Below are 15,620 nucleotides of genomic sequence, written 5' to 3'. Positions count from 1 at the left end.
CTTGGAGCGCAAGGCGGCTGGCTGCCAAGCCCGACGACTAGTCCTCAGCATGTCGGGGCGGGAGACCTGTCTCCGACAGGGACAAAGCCTTGCAGGTCCAGAAAGCAGTACATTTCTTGCTACAAGCAGGAGTCGTACCTTTCCCAATGTCGCAAAAGTGACCGGGATATTATTCAACCCTCTTTCTGGTGCTCAAACGACCTATCATCAATCTCAAGTCCCTGAACAAATTCTTCAGGGTACCTCGATTCAGGATGGAAACCCTACACTCCATTATACTGGCGACGGAACCAGGGGATTTATGGTATCCCTGGATGTCCAGGATACATACCTGCATATCCTGATTGCATCTTCGCACCAACGGTTTCTCAGACTTGCTATATGGCAACAACATTCCAGTTTCGGGCTTTACCCTTTGGCCTCTCAATGGCCCCTCGGGTGTTTACCAAGAGTATGGTGGTAATGGCATCCCATCTGAGACTACAAGGGATCCGCCTATTACCTTACCTGGACAATCTCTTGCTGCTGGCAGGATCTCCAGTGGTTCTTCACCACCTGCAGCTTACCATCTTGGTGCTCCAGTCACACGGGTGGCTGATTAATTGGAAGAAGTCCTCATTGACTTTGTCTCAGAGAATGCTCCATGTGGGAGCCCTCTTCACAACAGCAACGGATCTTTCTGACACTAGACAAGATCTCTGTTTTGCAGATGCAAATATGCAAATGTCTTCAGGGTAGCAGGGTGTTCATTCACTCAACAATGCAACTACTGGGATCCATGGTATCGACCTTCGTCATGGTGGAGTATGCCCAGTTTAATTTGCGACCTCTGCAACTGTTGATACTCTGTAGGTGGGACGGATTACCTCAGCGGATAAAAGCACAGACGATACAGTGCTCTCTGTGAAGGTCCGGTTGTCTCTGACTTGGTGGCTACAGATGGGGCATCTCGCCAAAGGGTGCCCTATTTGGATCCCGGACTGGACTCTATTGACGATGCCAGTCTTCGGGGTTGGGGCGTGGTGACAGGTCCACACTCATTTCAGGGTCAATGGGCTGCAGAGGAGTCTGTCCTGCCAATCAATATATTGGAATTACGAGCAGTCTTCCGAGCCTTGTTGCAAGCTGGACCGATACTTCAGGGGAAACCTGTGCGAGTACAGTATGACAACGCCACGACAGTGGCTTACATCAACCGTCAAGGAGGAACTAGAAGTTACAGAAGTGTCCCGCATTCTGACATGGACGGAAGGCCATTTTCCAGCCATGACTGCAATGTTCATTCCCGGAGTCCTCAATTGGGGAGCGGACTTCCTCAGCCGTCACGACGTGCTGATCGGGGAATGGTCTCTTCACCAATAGGTGTTTCTACTCCTAGTGGAAAGGTGGGGCCTTCCAGAAGTGGTCCTCATGGTCTTCCAACACTATCACAAACTGCCAGTGTACGGGTCCAGATCAGGCGGTCTCCTGGTAGACGCTCTGTCAGTCAAGTGGACCTTCCAGTTTGTGTACCTCTCTCCTCCGGTGTCCGTTCTTCCTCGAGTACTTCGAAAGTTCGAACTACAATGTGACATGATCCTGCTGTTGGCTCCGTCATGGCCCAGAGGGCACTGGTATTCAGAGCTTCAGAGTCTCTCCATCGACACTCTGTTGCTGTTACCTCAACATCTGGACCTGTTGTCTCGGGGTCCTTGCTTTTACCTGAACCTGGGTTGTCTGTCTTTGACGGCGTGGCTCTTGAGACATCTTTCCTAAGGTCGAAAAGGTTTTTCCAGCTCAGCGGTTAACACTGTCGAAGCCGGATAATTGGCTGAGACAGGATCGGTTTAAAATTAGATCTGCGCGACGCCATTTTGCGAATGGCAAGGAGACGCCATTTTTTGATTGGCCGTCCAGCGCCATTAGTGAAGCTCGCCCTTATAAGTACATATGGCAATGCTATTATTTAGCATCGTGCGATTCCCACGCAATAGAAAGAAGTTAAAAGTCCTCACCATTTAAATACAGACAGACATTAAAACATATAAAACGATTATCCCTGCAAAACACGTTCACAAAACAGTCGCACAACACTAACTAGCATCTTTTCCCAATTCCCCAATATTTACACACTGCACACTTACATAAAAGGTTCCCTAGCATTAAAGTGTAATACCCAAGGTTTATGGAGTAATTATCAAATAACCTTTATTACACAACATTAATATCTAAGGTTTAGTACATGGTAAGCAGACAGTGTTTGGTGTTGTACTGATCCACTGTGTCTCCACAGATTTCCGGTATCATCAGTGAGAAGATTGCAACATGCGTCCGCAAACTATGGACTATAGAGAGTTAAAACATTAAAATGTCCTCTGTAATGTTTGCAGCCTAGATTAGCATGCAGCGGGAAAAAGGACAAAAAGGGTTGTTAGAGGCTGTTTGTGTCCATTCGAATTGAACTATCCTGTAACAAACTTGTCTATTGTATTGCCTATCTCTGTAAGAGTATATATGTGTGCTCTCTGACCCCAGTGTTGAGTCTTCTAGCTGTGCTGTTGACGGAGGTTTCTAATGCTGATGCCGGTATCTGGGCCCAGAGCGCGTGCGTATATAACAAATGTACCTTGGGTCTGTATGATTTATTTGCGCTAATTGTCTTTAGATCACAGTAACCATCTGTTTTTATATTGAATAATAACTTTTTGTGCTTTGGAGCCACATTCAAAGTCTGAAAGCATTTATTTAGTGTGCAACTCATTACGCTAAATAGCGACAATTTTAGAAGGTATAGACAGGATTGCATAGAGGTTTTAATTGGGTATCCATAACACCATGCTCAGAGCTTGGAAACCGGCTTCTACAGATTTTACCACAGGGTGTGCCATACCTACTTTAAATGGTGTCGCCTTAGAGGGTCGATCCCCAGGTGTTTTGGATATCCAGGGTTCTGGCTTTCTTATAGACGGGCTTAGATCAAGGTCTTCGCCTCGCCTCCTTAAAGGTGCATGTCTCTGCACTGTCAGTGTGGTTTCTGCGTAGGATTGCTCCGCTTCCTGATATTCGCACCTTTATGCAGGGTGTCCTTCGCATTCAGCCTCCCTTTGTCCCTACAGTGGATCCTTGGGATTTGGCTGTGGTCCTTCGGGCTCTCCAAGGACCTCCATTTGAACCCCTGGGCTTCATTGGACTTCAAATGGCTTGCAGCGAAGACTGTGTTTCTTCTGGCTGTTGCTTCGGCCAGAAGAGTGTCAGATTTGGGGGTTCTCTCCTGTCGCCCTCCTGTTTCTGATTTTTCACTAGGACATGGCAGTACTTCAGACTCGCCCTGGTTTCCTTCCTAAGGTGGTGTCTAGTTTCCACATTAATGAGGATATTACAGCGCCGGTCTTTAACTCACCAGACCTTTCAGCAGGTGAGCCCTTTTTAGATGTGCTACGGGCTCTACGGATTTACGTGGACCCTACCAGCTCCCTTCGGAAGTTGGAGTCTTTGTTTGTCCTCTACGGTTCCCATAAGAAGGGTTGACCTGCCAATAAGCAAACTTTGGCAAGGTGGATTCGCATGGCAATCTCTGAGGCTTAAAATCTGGAGGGCATTCCAGCGCCGCCCTCTGTTACTGCTCACTATACGAGGTCTGTGGGTCAGCTCGCCGTGGCGCCTCGGCTGTTCAGCTTTGCAAGGCGGCCACGTGGTCCTCTGTCCATACTTTTGTATGGTATTATGTTTTTGACACCTTCGCCTCTCAGGATGCTTCCTTCGGGCGGCGGATTCTCCTTTCTGCACAGGAGCGGTTTCACCCTTAAAGGGACTGCTTTCGGACATCCCCAAGGTATCCCTGTGGACCCCTAAGGACCCTGAAGTAGAAAAGAAGAGAGATGGTAAGAACTTACCTTTGTTATCTCTTTCTACGAGGTTCTTAGGGTTCACAGGGCACCTGTCCTGACTAGCCTGTGCTTCAGCTGGGCTTCGCTCTGGTCACCGATTTCCGTCTCCTGTGTGAGAATGTGATTCTTGAGTGTTCCAGACTTCTTCTTTCTCTTTTATTTTCTCCTCTTCTGGCTTATTACTAAACTGAGGAGCTTCTGGCTGGGAGGCGGGGAATAGAGGGGAAGCCAGGTGCATCCTGGGAAGAAAAAATTAACTGCGTGCTGCCCGGATGCCTCTGCCATCACTATACCCCAAGGTATCCCTGTAACATGGAGTTATCCTTTTCTGACGTTTGTCCATTCGCATTTGCCGTTACTTTTTTTCATCCATTCACACAGTTGATGGACCTTATCAGATTCATCCACTTGTTCATTTTTCGTACCATGTGTAGGTGCACCGCACAGTTCCGTTTAAGATCCACCAGGTCATATTTTCATGGTTTATTTGCCATTGTTTAGTGGCTCATCCCTCGTTACACACCAGCTTTATGTGTTTCATTTTCTTCTTTGCATGGTTAGAACCATTTCAACAGCATGCATCAAGGTTTCCCATGATCAGCTCGGCCATGTAGAGGTTATTTTATCTTAAGGAGTCTACTCATTGATTATTTTCTTTATTCCAATACATGCATTTTTTTTATATTAATTGCTTGGTATTACATTCGCTTGTGTGCTTTACATCACCTTTGAACTTTCAGATCTGATTGTCAATGTTACCAGTGTTATATGTTACTCATCTGCCATTATTACTTGTGTTACATGTTGTGCATTTTTCATGTAGCACATTTACCATATGATATTATATTGTAGAGAAATTCTGTTGTAATAACCCACATGTATCACTGTCATTTCTTTATTCACATCTGTTTATTATTCTATGTATGCCGCCGTTCGTTTTGCCATATTACCGGGGTTTATTGTGCAGTTTATCATTGTGTCTGCCTTGTTACATCTGTGGCATGCTCTCTCCCCACTGCGTGCTGACAGCGGTGGGGAGTGCAGCATGCTTTTGTTGCAGAGCCATGTTTGTGTATCAACACTGGGTTGCCCTGGTTACCTACCAGGGTAATCACGTTGGGCGCGGCTGCATCATTGTGCAAGCACCCTGTCCCGACTTGATGACGTCATCAACGGCGTGGTGAGCGGTGCACATGGTCACTATGGGATGTCACTGGGTATAAAGGTATGCACTGTATCTTCTGTCTGTAGTTCTTGATAAGTCGCTAGACTGAAACGTTGAACTTTGACTTTCCTGAGTCGTGAGTCTTCTATCCAAAGTCCTGTGAGTGCCGCAGTTATTTCTACATACGTTTGGCAGTTTTTCCATTGGAGGGCATATATATGTGTGTGTTTGTGTGTATGTGTGTGTGTATATATATATATATATATATATATATATATATATATATATATATATATATAAAAGAATTAGGAATTATTGTTGCAATAGATGTTTATTTGCAAATGTGAAATATATATACGAGGGTGAGTCAAAAATTATCTGCACTCTGGTTGTAGAATTTATTTGAATCAACTTTCAGAAGAGACAAATACATTATTTTTCTACTTCAGGGTCCATAGGGTATCCACAGGATACCTTGGGGTATAGGTGTGACGTCAGTCGCTGGGCACCATAGAGTTAAGCTTTTCAGCCTCCCAGGATGCACTAGGGTCCCCCTCCTATACCCCGCCCCCGAGCCAAGGCACCTCAGTTTAGTTTGGTGCCCGGCCGGCGTCGGGTGCACCTGTCGGAGTGGGGGCTAGAAGAGCCCCTGAAGCTTTCTTCAGTGCAGCTGTGGCTGCACATCTGGATGTACAGCATGGACAGTCAGTCCTGACGTCCATGCTGTCTTCCCTACACCCCCGCCGGTACCAGAACGCCGGTACCGATCCGGGGATGCTGGTGAGCATCTGGGGTCACAGCTAGCGGTGACCCCAGATGTTCCGGACCATGGCCGGATCCAAGGGGGACAAAGGTAAGCAGCGGGGTCCCGCGGTGGGTCCCCGCTGGTCACATGGTCCTAAGTCCCCAGGCAGGGGGCTCCCTGGGGACTGGCTGCAGCGTGGAGCCAGGCGACCAACCTGCGCTTTCCACTACCCCCTGGGACAGCGGACTGCAGCAGAGCGGTAGCGCTGCGGTGTCCCAGGGGTTAAATGCATGCCAGGGGAGCGCGCCTTCCCTGTCTCACAGCCGGCGCCTCCCCCGCTGCACACAGCCCTCTCTGCATGCTGCCGACTGGTCCTGTGGCAGCGCTCCTCCCCCATGGTGAACGCTGCTGGAAGCGCTGGACGGAAGCATCGTGGTCTGGGTCCCCCCGCATACCTCTACTCCGCTGTGGCTCAGGTCTGTGTATGCAGCGCTGTGTCCTACCAGGCCCTGTGTCTGTGTAGTTGAGTGATCAGCGCTGTTAGTGCAGGAATTGTTATTTCTCTGCATTGTATGCGACTGTGCTAGCGCTGCCTGTAACTTTTCTTCTCTAAACTGTCAGCTTTATTACTGTCCCTGTTCTTTCTGCTAAAGCCCTTGCGGTGCGGTGCTGCAGGGTGGTCTCTCGCCTATTTAATACTTAATTGGTGAGAGAGGTCACATACGTGGTGCCATCATGTCTGAAATTGATTTTCCCCTCCGGCTACAGTGTACCACGTGCAAAGTACTGTTAGTGGAGGGGGAGGGTAGCGCGGAGGGCCTTTGCCGGCAGTGTTTGTCCATGGCGCGGCCTATTACGGTTACAGCACCGGTACAGGAGCCGCCCTGGGCTTGTTTCGTTCAGGCGTTAACAGCTTTAGTGGGCCAGTTAGCTCCGCAGCCCACGTTTACTCCGATGGGTTTGTCCCAGCAGTCTGTGGTGTCGTCACCCATGCAGGGGTTCCCACGACAATTGGTGGTACCCCACAGTCTCCCTATTTCCCCGCTCCCGGGTTCTCAGGAGCCAGCGTGGGTTAACTCCCTGACGAGTTCTGTACAGCACTTGTCGGATGTGTTGCAAGGGGAGTCTGTGATGCGGCCTCATAAAAGGCCGGTGGCGTCTCTGTCCGCTTCTTATGAGGATGACGAGGGGACGTCTAATGATGGGGAGATTCTGGATCCTTACGAAGTTCCTCCAGCGGCTAAATCTAAGTACGCCTTTTTCAAAGATGTGAAGGGCGATGCCACAGTCTTTCCTCTTTCGGGTCAGTTGGTGGACCATTTAGAGGAGGCGTGGAAACAGCCTGGCAAGCGATACCAGCCGCAGAGACGCCTGGCGGTGGCTTATCCGTTCGCGGATAATTATTTTGCTAAGTGGGAATCCCCTCCACAGGTGGATTCTCACGTGACCCGTCTTGTCCGTAGTGCCACATTGCCGATGCCATCCATGTCCTCCCTTAAGGATGCTACGGACCGCAAGGTAGAAATCTGCCTGAAGTCCGCTTATTCCCTTGCAGGGGGGGCAGCGATGGAGCGCTGGGCGGATTCATTAGAGGCTTCTTTTGAATCCGACTGTCCGGCCGAACAGGCGGAGTTGATTGGCAATCTCCGTGATTCGGCCACCTACATCAACGAGGCGGCTCTGGACATTAGTACTCTGGTGTCTAGAATTTCTTCAGCAGCGGTAGCTGCTCGTCGCACCTTGTGGCTGCGATCCTGGAAGGCGGACGCAGATTCCAAGAAAGGTCTGGAAGCGTTGCCGTTTACCGGAGAAGTTCTCTTCGGTCCGGATCTGGATAAGATTGTGGCCACGCTGGCGGCAGCCAAATCTGCTTGTCTCCCGTCGGCCGCTGCTCTTTCTGGTTCTGGACTATCGTCCTTTCGGTCATCTAGGGCCCAGGGCAGGCCCAAACCACAGTCGTTTCCTCGACAGGCTGGCCCTAAGAAATCGGTCAAGCCCCGGAAGCAGGCATGGAGTACCAGACGTCCGGCCCCCAAGCCAGATGACAAGCCTGCGGCCTGACGGTCCGGGCCTCCCTTTGGGGGATCCCAGGGTGGGAGGCCGCCTGCTACAGTTCGCCCAGTGTTGGTCGACCACTACGACAGACACTTGGGTTCTGGAGGTGGTTTCCCACGGATACGCCCTCTCCTTCCGGCACAGACCCCCGGCTCGCTTTTTCACCACGGGTCTACCATCAGACCGGAACAAGGCTACGGAGCTGCGGAAGGTATTGCACACTATGCTCCAGGCTGGAGTTATAGTGCCTGTTCCATTCTCCCAGAGGGGCCAGGGTTTCTATTCAAATCTATTTTTGGTACAGAAACCCAATGGGTCATATCGTCCGATTCTCAACCTCAAAGCACTCAACAAGTCTTTGCGGGTCCCGAAGTTTCGGATGGAGACCCTACGGTCCATCATTCTGGCGCTGGAACCTGGGGACTACATGGTGTCATTGGACATACAGGACGCTTACCTGCATGTCCCTATTCTTTTGCGCCATCAACAGTTCCTCAGGTTTGCAATCCGCAGCGACCACTTCCAGTTTCGGGCGTTACCTTTTGGTAACGCCCGAAACCACCCTTAAAGGATACTGCTTTGGGACATCCCCAAGGTATCCTGTGGATACCCTATGGACCCTGAAGTCGAAAATATGAGATATGGTAAGAACTTACCCTTGTTATCTCTATTTCTACGAAGTCCATAGGGTTCCACAGGACTCCCGCCCTGTCGCACCTGTGCTGCAGATGGGCTTTGCTCTGGTCACCGGTTTTCCGTCTCCCTCTGGTGAGAATGTGATTCTTGTATGTGTCCAGATCTTTTTTCTCTCTCTTCCTTCTCCTCCTCCGGCCTATGGCTTGATAACTAACTGAGGTGCCTTGGCTCGGGGGCGGGGTATAGGAGGGGGACCCTAGTGCATCCTGGGAGGCTGAAAAGCTTAACTCTATGGTGCCCAGCGACTGACGTCACACCTATACCCCAAGGTATCCTGTGGAACCCTATGGACTTCGTAGAAATAGAGATAACAAGGGTAAGTTCTTACCATATCTCATATTTTCAACATAATCTCCCTGTTTCTCAATACGCATTTGTCAACAAGCTTTCGTATTCACTCATTAAAAATGTTTTGGGCTGAGCTGTGAGCCACAAATGCACCGCTGTCTTCACCTCTTCATCAGAAGAATCTTTGTTCTCTTAGGGCCTCTTTGCAACATAATCCACTGTCACTCGTCTGTCCAACAGAATCTGTTCACGTACACGCTCAATATTCTCATCAGTCGTGGACGTGCGTCCGGCTCCTCCTTCATGGCTGACACTTGTGCGACTTTCTTTGAACTTCTCTATCCATTCATACACACTTCTTCGCAACAAAACACTTTCTCCATACTGTGCACAAAATCTTCGATAAATATCAACACCAGACACACCCTCAGACCACAAAATAAAAATCACTGCACGCTGCTTTTCTTTCTTGCAAATCACAAGTGAGGCATTTTTTTCTTGCACTGCAGTCACAAACGAACTGACGTAACACGTTCAAATCTGCACTGGGGAGACAGCGACCTAGTACAGAAAGCATTGAAAAAGCAGTGCAGCCAGCAGAAGTTTTAATATACCTGGAGTACGGATAATTTTTGACTTGCCAGATATCAACATTACAAGCCAAAATGCAACACATACAAACATTTACATAAGTAATATGAGCACTAAAAAGGTTAGTGGCTTCCCTGTCATTCCTTTTTAAGCTATTTTGCTCATGTTAGGAAGATTTTTTTTTTTGATTGGAGATGAAAATGTGCTTTATTGTTATTGTACGGTTACTTCGCTTTGAGCAAGACGAACTGTGACAGGCAGGGGCTGATTGGGAATTTAAAGTAGCCCTGGAAAAAATCATGAGGCCATATGTGCGCGCACCGAAGATGCGTGCCCTAAACAGTGGGTGTGGCCTCATGTGAAATGCCATGCCCACAAACCATTCCTCTTGTGTTTATCATGCTGGGAGCATGCCCACCACTTCGGGAGCTGATTGATATGCCCCCAGTCCCTCTCTACAGTTAATAAATACAGCAAGCATGTGAATAAGTATTTTCTTACCTATATGATCTCTCTGCAATGGGGAACCTCTGACAGGGAGTGTCTTGAGTCAGTATTCACTATTAATGCAGGAGATCACATTGTCTGGAAACCACCTGTTTGCGTAGGAACAAAACCAAAGTCATGAACATGCAACAGAGGTTCACCCAGATAATACATAGGAACAGAAGTTTTTGTGCAGGGTAAAATACTAATCTGACCAGTGGTCCTACCTGTGTGTCTCCAGCACCAGCCATGCCTCCCCCTCTTACGTCTTTCCAACGCCATCTCCTCTGTGCCCCCAGAACCATCTCTGGTGTCTCCCCCAGCTCCAACTTCTGTGTACCTTGCTCCATGTCCTTGTGTGTCCTATTTTGCCCCATTCACTTGTATCTCCAGCAATACTTACCTTACCTTTCTTCGATAACACTGTTTGCAGGTGTCGGGACTGCCACAGGGGGAAACTGGCACACTGCTCCCACTACCCACATCACCAGCCCCGGTCTTACTGCACCCCCATGTCACCATGCACCTAATCTTACATTACTGTATCACATATCACCAAATCCATCTTATTACACCCCCATGTCACCAGCAACCATTCTTACTGTACCAACATCACTAGCCCCCTTTTACTACAACCCCATTTTACCACGCACCCAGTCTTACTGTACAAACATGACCAGACCCATCGTACTGTACCCACATCACCATGACCATAGCTTTACTGCACCCCATGTCACCCTGCACCCAGCCATACTGCACCCCATGTTAACATGCATCTAGTCTACTGTACCTTCATGTCACCCTGCACCCACCCTTACTGCACCCCAAATCCAGTCTTATTGCACCCCCATGTCACCCCACACCAAGCCATCCTGTACTAAAACATAACCAGCCCCCATCTTATGACACTCCAGGTCACCCTGCAACCCCAAATCACACTGCACCCCCACATCACCAGTCCTGATCTTACTGCAGTCCTAGATCCCCAGCCCCCATATAACTGCACAGTGCACACCCACTCTTTTCTTAAGCATGTGGGATTATTTCTGTCCCGTTCCTGGACCTGCCCCCTGTCTGGACCCTCCAGCGTTTCTTACCTGCTGCTCCTCAGTGGTCCCAAAAGCTTGCAGCCTCCTGGCCACCAGTGCTAAAACAATCTACCCGGGGCTGCAGTGTGTGTTCCATCTTCAGTTGATTTCAGTGCCAGGATCAACAGCAGCAGGAGCAGCTACCCCTGCCCCGTCACTTCCTCCCCGGCAGCACGGCCTCACTTTCGGCTCCAATCCTCCCACTGTGATAGCTCTGCACTGTATGCAGAGAAGACCTGGTAGATGCTGCAGAGCTTAGAGCCCTGGGATTGGGCCGGGTCAGCATTGCAGCTGGGGGCAAGACATTGTGGATGCGCTGGCAGGCTGGTGTGTTTAAATAAATATATTATATATATATATATATATATATATATATATATAATTTTTTGTTAAGAGGTCACTCTGCCACCAGCCAGGTCCACCAGGCCAATCCACTCACCAGTAGCCCAGGCTTTGATTGGTATGCAGGCTACACTTGGGTTCAGAAAGAAGAGTAATGGGAGCCCAGGGCGCTTGCTCCTTTATGAAACGTGCCTTAGGTATGTGAGGCAGAGTAGAGATGGTTACATGTAGAATTCTCATAGGTGACACAAGGATGCAACAAATGCTGTGTATTGTATTTTTCTATAAAGAGCTTTGAATATGCATTGTGATTGTGAACACTTGCATAATACTGTATATGGGGCCTAGGAATTTACTTTGTATATTTAAACATTTTTTTTTTATATTGCCTCTTTGTTGGAATTTAAAAAAGTTGTTAGGACATCAGGTTCATATATTTATGCATGGGACATGTTTGATGGTGATTCAATTATACTCTAAATGTAATAGTTTTCTTGATTCCCTTTTATCACCGCTCCTTTTTTTTTTTCTCAGTTTTTGCCTTTTGCAAACCAAAAGGAAAACGCAAGAGAGAAGATGAATGTAAGAAGCTTAAGCAACAGTGAGCTCAAGGAACAGCTGCTGAAACTTGGGGTCAACCCGGGACCTATCTTACGTATGCAAATCTTATTTTACAGTGCTGTCATGAGCAAGGGAGTGTCAGAGCGTGAATGTGGTACAGTATGAGTAAAAGCGTTTCCTGTATAATAAAGAGATGAGAATTACTCATTTGCTGCTGTTTGGTTTTCCAAGGGGGTATTTATGCGCATGCTTTTGAATATTCAACCTTGTCTCAATTTTGCCTTCTTGTTATTGTGTCTTGCGATCATTAACATGCAGGACAGTAAATGCATCTTCATTTAAGCCAATGTAGTTAATCTGTATAATCGGAATCTGTCTGTGGAAATTTTTGCATCTAGAGTGTTCCAGAGAGTAGAAGCCAAGAATTTTATCATTGCATATTGCTCTATGGTTCACTTGTTTCCTTTCTAGAACCATCATTTGCGGTTAGCAGTACTTAAAGGGTGGTTTGTCGGCAATGCTTTATTTTACCTGGTGATATTGTATAGAAGCATTGCTGAAACACTGCATTTTTAGCAAAGCTTGACCCATATGCTGATCACCACTATAAGTAGCTGAAAAGGTAGGGTGATCAGGGGTATAAAACATTTGTACTCTTAGGGATTTTCATTTTATTAATTTCCTGTTTTGTATAGCCAGTACAAGGAGTGTTTATGAAACGAGGCTGCAGCAATTACTGGAAGAGTTACACGTCCAAGAAAACAATGCAGGCTACGAGGATCAGTATTCAGACAGTGAAGATGAAGGTCAGTGCTTATTCTGTTAGAAGTCTTATTTACCTAGCCAGGGGACGTAGTTATGAGACCGCCGCGATGCTACCAGTCTAAATCATGACTGGGGAAGACCAACAAGGGACTCTCAATAGGCGTCGAATAATCCAGACGCCGGAACACAGATGGACGCCAGCCCGAACGAGGTATACCAACCATCGGGATGCCGCTGTCGATATTTTGACAGGAGGCATCCCGACAGTCGGCATTACATACCGATTCCCTAGCCAGCATACAGACAAAGTAGTATTTGGAAATTTCATCAAGATTTACTATTAAACCATTAACCTGCCAACTACTCTCCACCTCTCCCCCAAAACTTATTTTAATTGGGGTTTATGTTACATGAGTGTAATAATCAAATAATTGCTTAGGTTAAAACTTTATGTAGATCTCCAAACCCTAAATTCTTGCAGACTAATCTACACTATAGAAAAGATTTTCAGAATGTTTAATTTCCAATCCTCAACAAGAATTGATCTGCAATTTTGTCCAAGTCATAACAAATACAGATGTGTCCTCATACACTTAGCCTCAAAATGCCATGTACTAGAGATACCGCACTGTGACTTAAACTGCACGGGAATTTGCGTTCAATATGTACGAAGTCGCAGAGAAACAAGGAAACTTGGCGTGAGGAAAAGCTGCGGCCGCCGCATTGTAACACTTTGTATACAGATTCAGACTCGTACGCACACAGATGTGCAAGTTTCACCTATCAAATTATTCAGTGAAGTCTTGTTAAGCAGTTCTGTCAGTGTATTGCAACTAAGGGACATTTCTACTTCAGGGTCCATAGGGGGTACACAGGGTTGACCTTGGGGTATAGCTGGATCTGGATCCACGGGCACCACGCAGTTAAAGCTTTGCTGCTCCCAGGATGCACTTGGGTCCGTCCTCCTCTATACCCCGCCCCGGCCACAGGCACCTCAGTTTTAGTTGGTGCCCGGCCGGAGTCGGGTCACCCTGTCGCAGTGGGGCTGCAGGAGCAGCCCCTAAGCTTTATTTTAAAAGAGAAATTTTTTATTTTTTTCTTCTTTTTTTACACTTTTAGAGCGGCAGCATCAGACTGTCCTTTAGGACGTCCACGCTGCCGCTCTTTCTCCCCGCTGGCGCCGCGACGCCAGTACAGCTCTGGGGATCGCGGCGGGACCCCAGAGCCTGTACTAGCCGGGCTCTGGGGACTCCCTTGACTGCTGCCGGACGCGACGGGGATCAGGTAAGCCGCGGGTCGCCGCGTGCGGAGGCCCGCGGATACTTCAATGCAGTCAGGAGCCTCCGGTCTCTGGGGACAGACCGGAGGCGCTAGCGGCGGCGGCGGGCTCCCCCTCAATTGAGGAATACCCCGCGTGTCCGCTAGACCACCAGGGTATCAGGCTGGTAGCGGGACCGGCAACCCGGGGGTTAATTGCTAGCCAGGGGAGGCAGCCTTCCCTGTCTAGCGGCTCCTCCCCTCAGCTCAGCGCGCCTTTCAACAAGCAGTCTGGCGTCGCTGAGCTGCTCTTATCTCTCGGCCACTCCTCCTCTGAGGTCTCCGGCGGCCATCTTTACTGACACATCGCAGACTCCCAGGCGGTATCAAGTGGACCGGTCCCCCTGTGTACCTCTCCCCTGCTAAAGGACAGTGTACACAGCGCTATAGCCCTCCCAGACACTGAATCTGGGCGGTTGATTGTAGCGGAAGGTGCAGTGAGTATAACTTTTCTGCATTGTATGTGACTATTGCTAGTGCTGCCTGTCTGTGACTTATTCTCCTTACTGTCAGCTTATAACTATCCCTTTCCTTCTCCTACGGCCCGGCAGGTGTGTGGGGGAAGGGCGTTTTTCTGAGACCCTCACATATATAAAACACGTATTTGTGGGGTCAGTCACATACTGTTGTGTGCTACACAGTACCATATCTGGGCTGTTGTTTCGCATACTGGTGAGTGCGCGGGTGTTAAAACCGTAATTCCTCTGGTGATACCTATTTCTTGTGTATTTACGGTATCATGTCTGATGAGGAGACTGAGCGCTCTGTGGCTCCTGTGTTATTTTCCTGCAGACGCTGTGCTGCTGGAGTTGATGGGGAGGACTTATCTCAGGATGGTCTGTGCGGGCGGTGCCAGCTGGTACCGGGCCCCTCCAACCCCCCTGTATCACAGGACCCTCCTTGGGCGATGTTTTCACAGGTGCTGGCGTCTATTGCGGACCGGTTATCGGTCCCATCAGTGGTCCCTTCTAGGGCGTTACCGCAGCCCACCATCCCCCATTCCCCGAGGGTTCCACAAATGTTGCGGTCTTCCCCCGGGGCCCAGACTGTGGGTCCTTACTCGGGACTGCCTGTGTATGTGCAGTCTTCCCCAGGGACGTGTCAGTCTGTAGTGCCTTTGCAGAGTGTTGCTCCGACGGCTCCTCCGCCTTGGGTGGATGTTCTATCCAGCTCCGTACAGAGTCTGGCGGCTTCATCCTCGGCGTTTCAGTCTATGTTGCAAGGTGATGTGCCACCAAGGGTGTCTAAACGTCCGGTTGTGAGTTCACTAGCTGCGCAGTTGTCGGACTCGGAAGTGTCCTCAGATGATGGAGAAATCCATGAGGACTCTGACGTCATGGGGCAGGAGGTGGAAGCTAAGTCCTCCATTAATGTTCCAGCCTTAGTTAGGGCGGTGCGGGCTATCCTACATGTTGAGGATGATGCGCCGGCTCCTAGGTCGAAGTTTCCTAATTTTAAAAAGGCCAAGGTGACCTCAACTGTGTTCCCCCTGTCTGATCAATTATCGGATCATATGGCGGCGGCCTGGCAATTACCTAGTAAGAGGTTCCATCCACAGAAGAGGTTGGCGGCGAACTATCCTTTTCCTGAAGCTCATTGCAGGAAATGGGAAACTCCGCCGGCGGTGGATTCCCACGTTACCCGCTTGATCAAAA

At 48.8% G+C, this 15,620-nt stretch overlaps 1 protein-coding gene across 2 annotated transcripts in view; it reads left to right on the top strand.

Annotated features, from left to right (window-relative positions):
* The window catches only part of LEMD1 (LEM domain containing 1), a 150,437-nt gene that overhangs the window by 39,803 nt on the left and 95,014 nt on the right, over window positions 1-15,620 (top strand). For both annotated transcript variants that reach the window (XM_088479660.1, XM_088479659.1), the window contains exons 2-3: window positions 11,857-11,977; window positions 12,579-12,689. In XM_088479660.1, coding sequence (XP_088335786.1) covers window positions 11,857-11,977; window positions 12,579-12,689 — 232 coding nt within the window. The remainder of the gene's footprint in view (window positions 1-11,856; window positions 11,978-12,578; window positions 12,690-15,620) is intronic.

The sequence above is a fragment of the Taudactylus pleione genome, unplaced genomic scaffold, assembly GCF_031769625.1.
Source record: "Taudactylus pleione unplaced genomic scaffold, aTauple2 ptg000242l, whole genome shotgun sequence".
Taxonomy (NCBI): Eukaryota; Metazoa; Chordata; class Amphibia; order Anura; family Myobatrachidae; genus Taudactylus; species Taudactylus pleione.
Note: the sequence above shows the minus strand (reverse complement) of the source record. Positions and strands in the feature narration are given on the sequence as shown.